The sequence below is a fragment of the Macaca fascicularis genome, chromosome 4, assembly GCF_037993035.2.
Source record: "Macaca fascicularis isolate 582-1 chromosome 4, T2T-MFA8v1.1".
In the NCBI taxonomy this organism is placed as follows: domain Eukaryota; kingdom Metazoa; phylum Chordata; class Mammalia; order Primates; family Cercopithecidae; genus Macaca; species Macaca fascicularis.
The window spans coordinates 137,608,821-137,621,310 of NC_088378.1; the positions used below are offsets into that span (position 1 = coordinate 137,608,821).

Consider the following 12,490-nt stretch of genomic DNA (forward strand, 5'->3'; position numbering starts at 1 on the left):
GCCTCAACTACCCCTCCCTGCTGGGGTCCTGACAAAGACATCGCCCTGTAAGAGAGGTCTCTCCTGGCCACTCTGCAACACTCCCCTGTTCCTTTCCTTTCTTTTTTTTCCTCGCTCCTTATCCCCATCTAACAGACTCAGAAGCTTATGATGCACCTCTGCATGACCTGCCTCCATCTAGACTGGAGCCCACTGAGGGCAGTTGTCCATAGTCCATCCCCAGCCCTCAGAACTATGCCCGGAGGCCGTGGGTGCTCCATGCCTCTTTGTAGGGGGAATAAATGAATGAATGTGCAGGGCACCCATGTGCTCAGGACACATGCTATAGCCCATGCGCCCACGTGCATGTGTGTATGCGCACACACACTCAGATGTACTTGAAATCCATCTTCATTGTTGCTTAAGTCCGGAAGCAGCTTTTGTCTTTCCTCATGTGGCATGGACCTCCTTGTCACTCTGGAAGCCAGAGACAGGGGAAGAGGAAGAGAGGTTTCTTCATGCATCCTCCCACCCCTCAGCCGCTCACCGCTTATCTCAGCCGAGGCTCTCCTGGGTGGTGGCTGCAGGCACACTGTGTGTCACTCCAGGGGGCCGTACAACCTACCCCTCATCAGGGGGCCCAGACAGTGGAGCACTTTTTGCACAAACACTTTCTGCCATCTCTGCTGGTGTCTCCCAGGATGCAGTGGGTATTGACTAGTGTTTGGGGGTGGGAAGAGTCTAGTTCACCTCTGCATCTCTCCACGTGGCCTTGCCTGCACAAGGTGGGGTGCTTAGAAGGCCTGTTGAATTGATGAGTAGGCAGAGAACAGTAACACCGGGAGGATGTGCCTGGTGCCCTTGGAGCGGCCGCATTCAGTGCTGTGGAAGGCTAGGCCCCCTCTGAAGGATGAGGGCTCACAGGGAGGGCTGCCTGGAGGAGGTGACATTTAAGTTGGGCCTTGATGAGCAGGGGGATTTGGATGTGGGAGATGAGGTCATGGGCTCTGGGGACAGAGGAAGATAGACAAAGAGGAAGGAGAAAGGGACAGACAGAGGGACCTAGAGCAGGATGCCTGTACTTGGTCAGGGGCTGCTGGAATCTGAGTTCTGACTCTTGTCCCTTGAGGGTGTGACACAAGCTGCTGCGTCCCCAGCACCTGGAACAGTGCCCAGTGTACAGTAGGTGCTCAATGTGTTGGGTGAGGGAAGCAAAGGAGGCAGAGGGATGGAGCAGCTGGCACCGGGGCGGGCACCGCTGTCTCCCTCCCCTCCTGCTGCTGCTGTTGGGAGAGGAGAGGAGCGTTCTCTGAGGAGAATGTAAATTGCACGTCCCCCTCCTGCTCGGGCTGGGCTGCGGAGACAGTGGGAGTTGAAGAGACGTCAGAGCCCCACATGGGCCAGGTTGTCACAGTCACCTGCTTAGACGCAGACATGGCTCCCTGCCCGCCTGTGGCGGCCCCTGACACCTCCTGCCCCCCATCCCTCCACTCCAGGTTGGGGTAAGAGAGCCTTGGAGAGCCCGATAGCATTCCCAGGATGTCCCTGTGACAATGACAGTGACAACAATGAGACTATGGAGAGAGCGCGTGATGGGAGGGGGCCAGAAGAGAGGGAGAGTCCTAGGAGGTAAAGTCAGAGAGAGGCAAGAGAAGGCGATTGCTGCCAGAGGAAGTTTAGCGGAGGAATGACAGCTCCCCTAAGAGCTGACCCTTAGTGCTCACCGCCTGCCAGGCGCTGTTCTGAGTGCTTTGCCTGAATTCCCTCGTGTGACCCTCACAGCCTTAGGAGACAGCTATTGTAATTATTCCCATTGTGCAGCTGAAGAAACTGAGGCCAGGGGAGGTGAAGTCACTTGCCCAAGTTGTTTTTCAGCTGGTGAGAGGCAGAGCTGGGATTTGAGTTTAAGCAGTGTAGCTCCCCAAATTCTACTTGAAACTGTCTCCCTAGGAAGTGTGGGAGGGGCTGGAGCTGAGGAGGGAGGCTGGGGGGAGAGCAGACAGGAGAGGCTGGCAGGTGGACACATCACAGGAGGCTGGCTTATCCCTGGGATCCTGTTCAGGAGCCTGATTCCCACACCCGTGTCTCAGGGTTGGGTCCTTGTTCCAGTGTCTCAGGAATTATTGGGGGAAGGTCAGGGGCCCCTCCTGGGCTCTTGAAATCAGGGGCCTGGGGCTCTTCTGCAGGCTGACATGCGTATCCTACAGGAGCGCATGCTTGGCCTCCCACCCTCTGGGGAATGGAGTGTGTGCCGTGGGCTGGGGCCAGTGTGCCAGGGCCCCGCTCTGGATGTGGGCCAGGGTCTGAAGGCTTCTAACGAGACTGGCCCCACAGGGGATGCCCGGACATCCATCTGTCCATCCTGCTCACCACCTGTGCTGAGCACCACCTGGGCCTAGACAGGAGCTTGGAAGGAGGAATAGGGATGAGAGAGAAGGAGCCACCTCATCTGGGGGGGCCTCTGTTTCCATCTGCCGCATGCTGTGAGGCCTGGCTTGAGCAAGTCCAGAAACCGGAGTGGGCCTCCTTCCCTCTCCCGGGAGCCAAGGCCCGGTGGGAGGAAACACCAGAAGTAGGGACAAGCTTCTGATCAGGAGGGGCGTGGAGGCAGGCAGGTGATGATCGCTCCTGGCTGAGGCGCAGCAGAGGCCAGCGAGAGATGTAAACAAAACACTTGTCTCTCAGGGACCTCCCCCCAACAAAGAGCTAACCTCCCCTGCACAGCGTGAAGAGTGCAAAGGCTGAGAAACTGCTCTAAAACACAAGATTTCTTAAAAACAAACCAGCCATGACTCGAATACCATTTTCAGACCTCAAAAATAACAACCTTAAAGTGAATTAAAAAATATCCAGTCAGAGCTCACATTTTAGAGGGTGCTGTTTTTATGCTAAGTGTTCTCCAAGGCAGAGAGGACTGGGCTAGTTTTCAGTCACTGCTGACAGAGCAGGCGAGGGGACACATAGATTCAGGTATATTCAAGTGTGGTTTGCTTTCCAAATGGGTGAAGATGTGCATGGTTCAACACTGGAAACCTACAAAGGGTAGAAGGTGAAAGGTCCCTGCCCGATCCTGTCTCGGCCACTTGCTTTCCTCCCCTGAGGCAATGCACATGTTTTGTTTCAGAGCAACCAGTATGCACTTCCCCTTTCACACAGTAAACAGCTTCCACCTGCATGTTGCCTCCTTATTGCTGTTATTTTTACCCCACAATATCTTGGAGACCCACCCAGAGCAGTGCCTGGAAATCAGCCTCGTTCCTTTTCACAGCTGTGTAATATTCCTTATCTGGCTGGAACTTCTTTAAACAATCCCCTCTTGATGGACATACAGGTTGTTTCCACTACAAACAGTGCCAGTGGATAATGTAGTACATGCCATTTTATAAAGACCACAAGAGCTACAGTGAGGGGGTTTGGGAGTTAACCCTTGTTCTGCTTAGAACCCTAAGGTTCTCTCCTGTCTGCTTTCCCCTCAGCCTCCCTCCACAGCTTCTCCCACACTTCCTAGGGAGACAGTTTCAAGTAGAATTTGGGGAGCTACACTGCTTAAACTCAAATCCCAGCTCTGCCTCTCACCAGCTGAAAAAAAACTTGGGCAAGTGACTTCACCTCCCCTGGCCTCAGTTTCTTCAGCTGTACAATGGGAATAATTACAATAGCTGTCTCCTAAGGCTGTGAGGGTCACATGAGGGAATTCAGGCAAAGCACTCAGAACTTAGGGTTTCTAACCCTTGCTTAGAACCCTTGCTTAGAAAATCCAAAAAACCAGTTAACTGTTTCCCCTACCCACATCCTCACCCGTGAAGGTCTCAGTGGTTTGGGCTTTTCCCACAGGGGAGGCGGACAGTGAGCCATCTGGGCCATGCTTTTGGCAGTGGGCATTCTCAGGGGAGGGTGGACCCTCCCTGCCCCCAGTCAACTTTCTTATTGTCATTTGTCCGTTTATTAAGAGGCTGTGGGGCCTACTACGCATTGACTCTCCCCATCCTGCTCTGCTCCGGCCACACAGGCCCCTTGCTTGGCCACCCACACACCAAGCTCATTCCGCAGGGAGCTGCCGCTCCCTGGGCTCCGATACCTTCCTATCCTTGCTCATGCTGGCTCTGCTCGGCCGTCGCCTCCCCAGAGAGGCCTTTCCTGGCCTTGCCACCTGCCACCCTGATGTCCCACCCCCTTATGCCACTCTGTGAGGCCTCATGGCTGTGGAGAATGGTCCCGGTACTTGTTAGCTTGCTTGCTCCTCTCCTCCCACCAGAAGGAAGCTCCGTGAGTGTTTTATTCACTGCTGTCCTCAGCACTCGGGACATCATAGGTACTCAATAAAGTATTTGTTGAAGTGAACAGAGTTGAATGTTGGGATATTGAGGTGGGGCTCCTAGGTTGGCAGAAGCTCTGCCCTGTCCTGAGGAGGGGAGCTGACTGGTCTGGGAGGTGGTCCCGGGGATAGGGACACATTAGGCTTTAGCCAAGTGGGCAACCACTTGCCAGGTGCACCCCCAACCTCCCACCTGGCACCACTTGCCAGGGGCACCCCAAGTATTCCTGTCCCAGGAACATTTCCCCACCCATGGTTGCCACTGGGCCTGAAGTCCTGGCCACAGGTTTCTTGGCCAGGATTGAATCTGAGTGATTCCTTAGGGGCATAAAATCTCAGTTTTGACGCCAGCCGGGATCAATATGCATTCCCCACCCCTGTCCCCTTGGACAACTGAGCAGGCAGAGGGCACACAGGAAGGAGAAGTGTTCCTGTGGGCCAAGCGGCGAGTGGAGCCCACAGGCCCTGACCAGCCAGGAGAGCAGAGCAGTGGGTGGGGCCCTGGAAGGGAGGGGTGGAGAGGAGGGACCATACCCCTTCCCTGTCCTGGGGATGGTTGGGTGTATCTACAGGAGGCATGGGGTCTGAGTCTCATGCCTGCCTGGGGAGGGTCCAGGTGAGGCCTGTGGAGGCAGGAAGATGCCCTGTGACTAGAAAGCCCTGGGGCTGGGGCAAGGCCCTGGGTCAGCTCTGCCTTGGAGAGGTTGTGGGACCCAGCAGGGTGGTGACTGTCTGGGCTCAGTGTCCCCAGCTGCAGAGAGAAGGGACTTCCTGAAGCCCACCCTGCTAGCTTCCTGGGCTTCCATCCTTGGGGGTGGAGTAGGGGATGGGGGAGCTGGAATCGAGGCTCCATCTCCTCTGAGCAGGGCATGAGGAAGGAGGCTGAGCTGGCAGAGAGCTGTGGGGACAGGGTCTGCTGGGTCCTGACCAGAGGGGCTGCCTGGGGACATGGGATGGGCCACCTGACCCCTCAGGGCCCCTCCTAACACCCAAATCCCCAGGCTGAATCATCTCATGTATGTGGGGATTTTCCCTGGGCTGGGATCTTTGAACTCTTTGTGTAAATTGAGGCAGCCAGAGGCTCCCAGGATGTATGTGTGTGGTGTGTGTACGTGCGTATGTGTGTGCGTGTGTGTACCTGTGCGTGGTTGGAGTGTCTTTGGGGACCCCAGGGAGGCTGGTTGGGAGACTTTCTGGAGGAGGAGGCAGTGCCCATGGGGAGGGGTGGGCTGTAGTGGTCCCAAGGCTGTGGGGACCAGAGGGAGGTTGGTGTGTAGGGGAGTGGGGCTGGCTCGGCGGGGTGGGGGCAGCCGCCACCCTCAGCAGCCCCTTTCGCCCCTCAGATACCCCAGATCAGCTACGCCTCCACCGCGCCAGACCTGAGCGACAACAGCCGCTACGACTTCTTCTCCCGCGTGGTGCCCTCGGACACGTACCAGGCCCAGGCCATGGTGGACATCGTCCGTGCCCTCAAGTGGAACTACGTGTCCACGGTGGCCTCGGAGGGCAGCTATGGCGAGAGCGGTGTGGAGGCCTTCATCCAGAAGTCCCGTGAGGACGGTGAGTCAAGTGCCTGGCTGCGGGGTCATGCCGGGCTTGGGGGCATGTGACTGACCCACCGAGAGCCCCCAGCCGGGGCCTGATGCGGGCTCTGACTGCCTGGCTGTTGCCAGGTGGGCCTTGTCCTCCTCTTTGAGCCCTGAGTTTGGCCCATGGCCTCACTGGGCTCTGGGTGACTCCTGTGCATGGCAGGTATGAGGACTTCGCAGACGTGGGTGTGCAGATGAGGGCACTGTTGACCTCCCTGGTGCGGGAGCCTGCAGGGCGGCCGCTGTCCTCACAGCAGAGGAAGGGACGGGGTGGGGACGAGGGCCTTGTTTAGAGGGCTGTCAGGGACTCGGGAGATGGGTGGACAGCCAGGCAGGCTCTCAGAGGAATGAGGAATTTGGAGCCCCTAAAATTGACCTGTCTGTGCTGGGGGTGAGGGGTGAAGGGCCGTGGGTGACCTGTGCTGGTTTGGGCATCAGTGAAGAAGGTGTCGCTGTGGGTGGAGTCTGAGGAACTGGCAAGTATTTATTCTCCTCGAGGTCTTCCCCTCATACCCTGATGCCACCTTCCCCCATTAAGCTTGCTGCATTGCCTTAAATTGCTGTCCTCAGATGCTCTGTGATAAAGCTTTCAGGTGTCCCCAGAGATAAGCGGCTGAGCAGTAACAAGGGTTAACCCCTTGGCAGGTGACTCCCACCTAGCAGGGCCTGGGAGCGGGCCCCTGGCTGGGTCTCTGCTTCTGCTGGTGCCCTGGGAGGGCTGGCTGCGTGGGCTGCAGCTGTGGGCATCTGGGAGCAGCAGGCAGCCCTGGGCTGGGGGGCCTTCACCTGGGCTGGGGTGAGCCAAGATGGGACGGCTCCTAGGAGGTTGTGGGGCTGAAGGATGGTGCCTGTGACTTCCTCGGGGCCCTGTTGTGGTGTGTGGGGGAAGCGGGGAGGCCCTTCTCCCTCCTGGCAGACCCACCTCCTGCAGAGAGGGCCCGTCTGCCCTGCCCCTGGTCTCTCCCAAAGCCCTGCCTCTACACAGCTTGCCAGCGCCTGAGACCTTGGGTGATAGTGTCTGTATATTTATACCCTCATGGCCTCAGGACTCTAATTGCTTTTCCTAAGGACTACAGAGTGTCCGGAGGCTGCCGTTGATAACACCCCGTGAGCATAATGCTGCTATAAATCTCAGATAAGCCTCTTTAATTGTACTGCTGAAGCTGCTTGGGTGCCTCCACCTGGTGGAGGGGGCAGCGGGGCGGTGGGAAGTGGGGCAGCGCTGACTGATGGCTGAGGCTCCAGGCCACTCTGCACGCCGGCAGCCTGGCAGAGCAAAAGGAAGCAGAGGTGAACAGTATTCCACTCCTACCTCCAGGCGGGCTGGCAATAGCACCTGGGGACCCTGGCAGACAGTGTCAGAGCCTCAGAACCCCAGAGCCCAGCCCCTCCCTCGGGCTACCCACATGTCCTTTCCTCCTTTGCTCAGACCCAAGACCTGGGCACCTCCCTCTGGATGGCACCTCCTACCCTACTCTGCTGGTTCCTTTCCTCCTTTGCGGCTTGAACTCTTCCCCACACCAGCCTCCTGCCTTTTCTGTTCAAGGCATGACCTTTGCAGGATTTAGGGACAAAGGTATAGGATGGGGGAAGGGCTCGAGGGCCGTGAGTCTCTGTGTTCAGTTGTGTTCAGTCCCTGCCCTGAGGGACCTCAAAGCCACCCCCAGTGCTCATGCAGGCCTCCCTCTGCGCCCAGCACCTGCTGTCCTGGGCAGTCCTTCCTGCCCTACGAGGTAGATGCTGCCTCATCCCCATTTTGCAGGAGAGGAAGTGCAGGCAGAGAGGCTGAATAGTAGCTAGCACCAGGCCACACAGCAAGTAAGAGGTGGAGAAGGGATTTGAACCCAGAGGGGCTGGCTCTGGGACTAGAGGTCTCACCTGTTTCTGTACTCTTGTCTTCTCTGTCTTCTGTCATTTACGTGCTCGCTGAGACCCACCTGGGCCAGCCCCTGTGCAAGTGCTAGGGTATGACAGGGACACACAGGTATGCCCATGTACACACAGCCTGGAGGGACAGAAGAGGCATGGGATAGGGGTGCGGTCTGGGCATTGTGTTTTGGCTGAAGGTAAGCCTATTGTTTACTTTTTTAAAAATCAACATCTGATCAAGTATTGGGTGGTTAGAAAAAATAAAGTCTACTCAAGATTTTTTAAAAGGACTTCATGATCTAGAAAACTAAAATTTGCTATTATGTGAAGGCCTTCAGCATGGGGCACTCCTGTCCTGGCAGAGGTGCCCCTCACAGTGCCTGCCACGCCCCATGCACCATCTGCACCTCCCTGAGGTCCTGGCTTCCTGCTTGACTGGGCCTCCCACGTCCCCAAACTTCCAAGGCCACCCCATGCCAGTGTGCAACAGCCTACGGGGGCCTGGCCAGGGCAGGTTAGGCAGCTAGATCTCCCCGCGCAACCCAATAAATGAAATTTGATTTGGAGGAACATCTTTTAGAAGGTGAAAAGAAAGGGAGAGAGAGAGCTGCACTCCAGCTGGCCAAATTGAAACCAGAATCGAGCGGCCGGTAGAAAGAGGCCGCTGTACCTTGTAGCCTAATCCCTGCGAAAGATTAAAGATGTCTTTGGCTGTATATTGTATTGATTCGTCCTCTGAAGTATAAATCATCTGTGAGTTGCTCAGAGGAGCGCCGGGGAGGGGAGTGGCGGGGAGAGCGTGCTGGCCAGGCTGGGATGCATGTTGGAATTGTGGTGAGCAAGTCCTAGGTGCCAACTGTGTGCTGGGCTCTGGGTCCTTCAGAGGAGCATGACTATGCCCATTTTATAGATGGGGAAATGGAGGCCAGAGGGGGCGGGTCACTTTCCCAAGGCCACAGAGCCAGAACACGGAGGAGCTGGGTTGGGAACCTGGCTCTGTCCTTCAGGTGGGGAGCCCATAGGTGGCACCTGGAGTGGCTCAATACTGACTGGGCCACTGGCACCAGGCCTAAAGGAAGTCCTGGCACTGGCATTCCCCACCTCCACCCTTGTCCACACATGCTCTGGGCAATCCTGTGGCCCTTGACTGAGCCCTGCCTGGACCAGACGCCCCCTGTGAGTATTACAGATCCTGGTAATGACCATGCAGCGAAGTGCAACACCGGCGGGCTAGGTGTTTTGTCCCCATTTTGCAGATGGGAGAACTTAGCCTCAGAGCAGTGATGTGGCTTGCCTAGGGTCACACAGCCTGGTGCCGGAGCAGGACTTGGAGCTAGGGCTGTCAGGCCAGGCACTCTACCTGTATGCCCTGTCTTCTCCAGCTTGCATTGCAGAAGTGGCGGCAGGTGCATAAGAGGTCAGGCTCCTTCAGGCAGACCTGTGCCCTGGCTCAGACGCTGACTGGCTGTGCGATCTTGGGAAAGTCATTTCGTCTTTCTGGGCTCAGTTTCTTATCTGTGAAATGGGAATAAAGCAGGATATAAGAGTAAAATATGCGGCTGGGCACAGTGGCTCACACCTGTAATCCCAGCACTTTGGGAGGCCGAGGCAGGCATATCATGAGATCAGGAGTTCGAGACCAGCTTGGCCAACATGGTGAAATGCCGTCTCTACTAAAAATGCAAAAATTAGCTGGGCACGGTGGCACGAGCCTGTAATCCCAGCTACTTGGGAGGCTGAGGCAGGAGGATTGCTTGAACCTGGGAGGTGGAGGTTGCAGTGAGCCAAGATCATGCAACTGCACTCCAGCCTGGGTGACAGAGCAAGAATCCGTCTTTAAAAAAAAAAAAAAAAAAAAAAAAGAGGAATGAAATGTGCTCCTGGCACATGCCGTCAGGAGCTCAGGAATGCGCACCGGAGGGTTTGTCAGGGTCTGGCTGTCTGGGTCCCAGCCCTACCTGGGGCCTGGCTAGTCCTGGGAGGCCTGGGAAGTGCTGGGCCCCGTGCTGTGCCCTAAACTGGGAATACAGGTGTGTCCAGGGACGGGGCTAGAGACAAAACTACAGGAGCCCAGCCTAGCTTGGTTCTTAGGGGATGGCTGGTCTGGTGGGGAGAGGGCAGCAAGGTGAACTCCAAAGGCAGCTAGGCCAGGACGTGTGTGTGTGCGTGTGTGTGTGCATGTGTGTGTGCGTGTGTGTGTGTGTCTGTGTGTGTGTCTGTGTAGGGGTGTGTGTCTGGGAAGTTCTGGTCATGTGACTGGCAAGCCTGCCTTGGTCGGGGTATCTGTAGACCGGGTCTGTGTGTGTGGGGGGGTTGTGTGTGTGTGTGTGTGTGTGTGTGTGTGTGTGTGCGGGCATGTGTGGACCTTCTGGCTGCAGCCAGGACTCCCTCCTCCCTGTCAAGGCCGAGGCTGCACCAGGGAAAGGCAAGGAGACTGCCCTTCCCTCGCGGGCTCCTCCGCGGCGTCACCAGGGCGGGATTAGACATGCAGAGCAGGCCCCGCCTGGGCTCTGGAGATAACGCCAGTGAGTCACCGAGGAGGGAGAAAGGCAGGCAGTGGCAAGCGGGTGGCACAGACGTGGGCACAGATGTGGTAGGTTATTTTTTTTTTGAGACGGAGTCTCGCCCTGTCACCCAGGCTGGAGTGCAGTGGCGTGATCTCAGCTCACTGCAACCTTCACCTCCCGGATTCAAACGATTCTCCTGCCTCAGCCTCCCAAGTAGCTGGGACTACAGGCGTGTGCCACCATGCCTGGCTAATTTTTGTATTTTTAGTAGAGATGGGGTTTCACAATGTTGGCCCGGTTGGTCTTGAACCCCTGATCTCAGGTGATCCACCTGCCTTGGCCTCCCAAAGTGCTGGGATTACAGGCATGAGCCACCGTGCCTGCCTTTTTTTTTTTTTTGGAGATGGGGTCTCACCCTCTTGCCCAGGCTGGAGTGCAGTGGTACAATCACAGCTCATTGGAGCCTCAACCTCCCAGGATCAAGCAATCCTCCTGCCTCAGCCTCCCAAGTAGCTGGAACCACAGGCATATACCACCATGTTTGGCTAATTTTTTTTTTTTTCATTTTTTGTAGGGATGGGGTCTCACCATGTTGCGTGGGCTGGCCTCAAACTTCTGGGCTCAAGTGATCCACCCACCTCCATCTCCCAAAGTGCTGGGATTATAGGCATGAACCACTGCACCTGGCCCAGGCCTGTTTTAAGTGCTTTGTACATATTACCTCATTTAGCTCTCAAGACAGCTCCATTATACCAATGGCTAAACAGAGGCTCAGAGAGGTTAAGTAAGTCCCATGAGGCCACACAGCAGGGCAGGATTAGAATCCGGCAGATACTCTCCCTAGCCACAGAACTTACCCTCTGTGGTGCATGGGGCAGGAAGTCCTATCCACGGGGTCACCCAGGAGTTTGTCTCTAGTCCTTTCAGGTAAGTGCGTCTAGCATGTCTGGGTATATCTGTGCCTCAAGGGTGGAAACAAGATGGCCTCTCTGGGTGTGGCAGGAAGGAGTGTGGGGGGCTTGGCCTGCTCCTTGGAGGATGTCTCATTCCTTGAACAGCAGGAAATTCTGAGGCCCTACCTCTTGGCTGTGTTGCTGTGCCCTCCATTGATATTCCAGAGATGTGGGTGAGTCAAGCTGTTGCTGGATCTGACCTCTAGCTCCGACTCCCAGGGCTGAGCATCAGACTTGCATGTAGATGGCCTCTGTCAGCACAGTGGCATGGCACGGCTGACAGCCCACTGAGGAGACAGTGCTTGGGCAGCAGGAGGCCCGGGCTGGGCAGCTCCTCGTCCAGTGGGCTGTGAGACTCTCTGCATGTGGCGTCCCTGGCTGTAAATGGAGCACCCCATCTACGGAGGCTCCACGGGGATGAGGTGAAGATCTGTGCAGCCAGAGCCAAGGGAGCTGGCACCACTTGCATTAAGGGTGCCTGTTCCGCTGCCCCTCCTCACTCTCCGGCCTTGCCTCCTTCCGCGCCTCTCCCTTGCTCTTGCCACACCAGCTATCTTGCAGCTCCTCAAATGTTCCAGGCACCAGCCCACCTCAGGGCCTTTGCGCGGGCTGGTCCTCCTGGGGGAAAGCTGCTCCTGCATATCCACGCAGCCCGCATTCTTGGTGTCTTCAGGTGTCTTCTCGGATGTCTCCCTTCAGAGAGGCCTCTGAACAGCCTATCTGAAACAGCCCCTGCCTCAGTCCTACTCTCCAGTCCCCGTACCCTGCTCTGTTTTTCTTTATAGCACCAGACTAACACCTTTTTATTTGTTTGTGTATTGTCCACCAAGGCAGAGATTTTAATCTGTTTTGTTCTCTGCTGCATCTCCAGCATCTGGCACAGCCCTGGCACATAGTAGTTGCTCAATAAATGCTTGTTGAATGAATGGTTAATTGCAAAATCCAGCCCCCAACTACTCACTTCTTCTTTAGCTCTCTTCCCAACCCTAGACCTAGAAGTTGCTCTCCCAGCCTACAAAAGGGCAAACTGAGGCTGACAGAGTGTAGGCATTGGGGGTGAGGCCAGGCTAACCTGGGACCTCCACCTCCTGCCCCACTGAGCTCCCTGGCTGTTCCCCTTCCTCTCTCTGCTGACTCACTGAAGACAGAAATCCATTCCTGGAGACATAAGGGAGGGAGCAGGAACTCGGGGCCTGTCAGCAGCTGCGTCAGGTGAACTGTGGGGTGCGCCTCGTGCCATTCCTCACTGCTGGCCTTGGGTGCTTCATCCTGCAGTGC

At 56.4% G+C, this 12,490-nt stretch overlaps 1 protein-coding gene across 13 annotated transcripts in view; it reads left to right on the forward strand.

The window, feature by feature from the left end:
• GRM4 (glutamate metabotropic receptor 4) overlaps positions 1 to 12,490 on the forward strand; it is a 127,137-nt gene that overhangs the window by 51,196 nt on the left and 63,451 nt on the right. For 10 of the 13 annotated variants that reach the window (XM_065544139.1, XM_074038353.1, XM_015448844.3 and 7 more), the window contains one exon: positions 5,638 to 5,854. The exons of the other annotated variants lie outside the window; for them this stretch is intronic. In XM_065544139.1, coding sequence (XP_065400211.1) covers positions 5,638 to 5,854 — 217 coding nt within the window. The remainder of the gene's footprint in view (positions 1 to 5,637; positions 5,855 to 12,490) is intronic. 13 annotated transcript variants of the gene reach the window in all.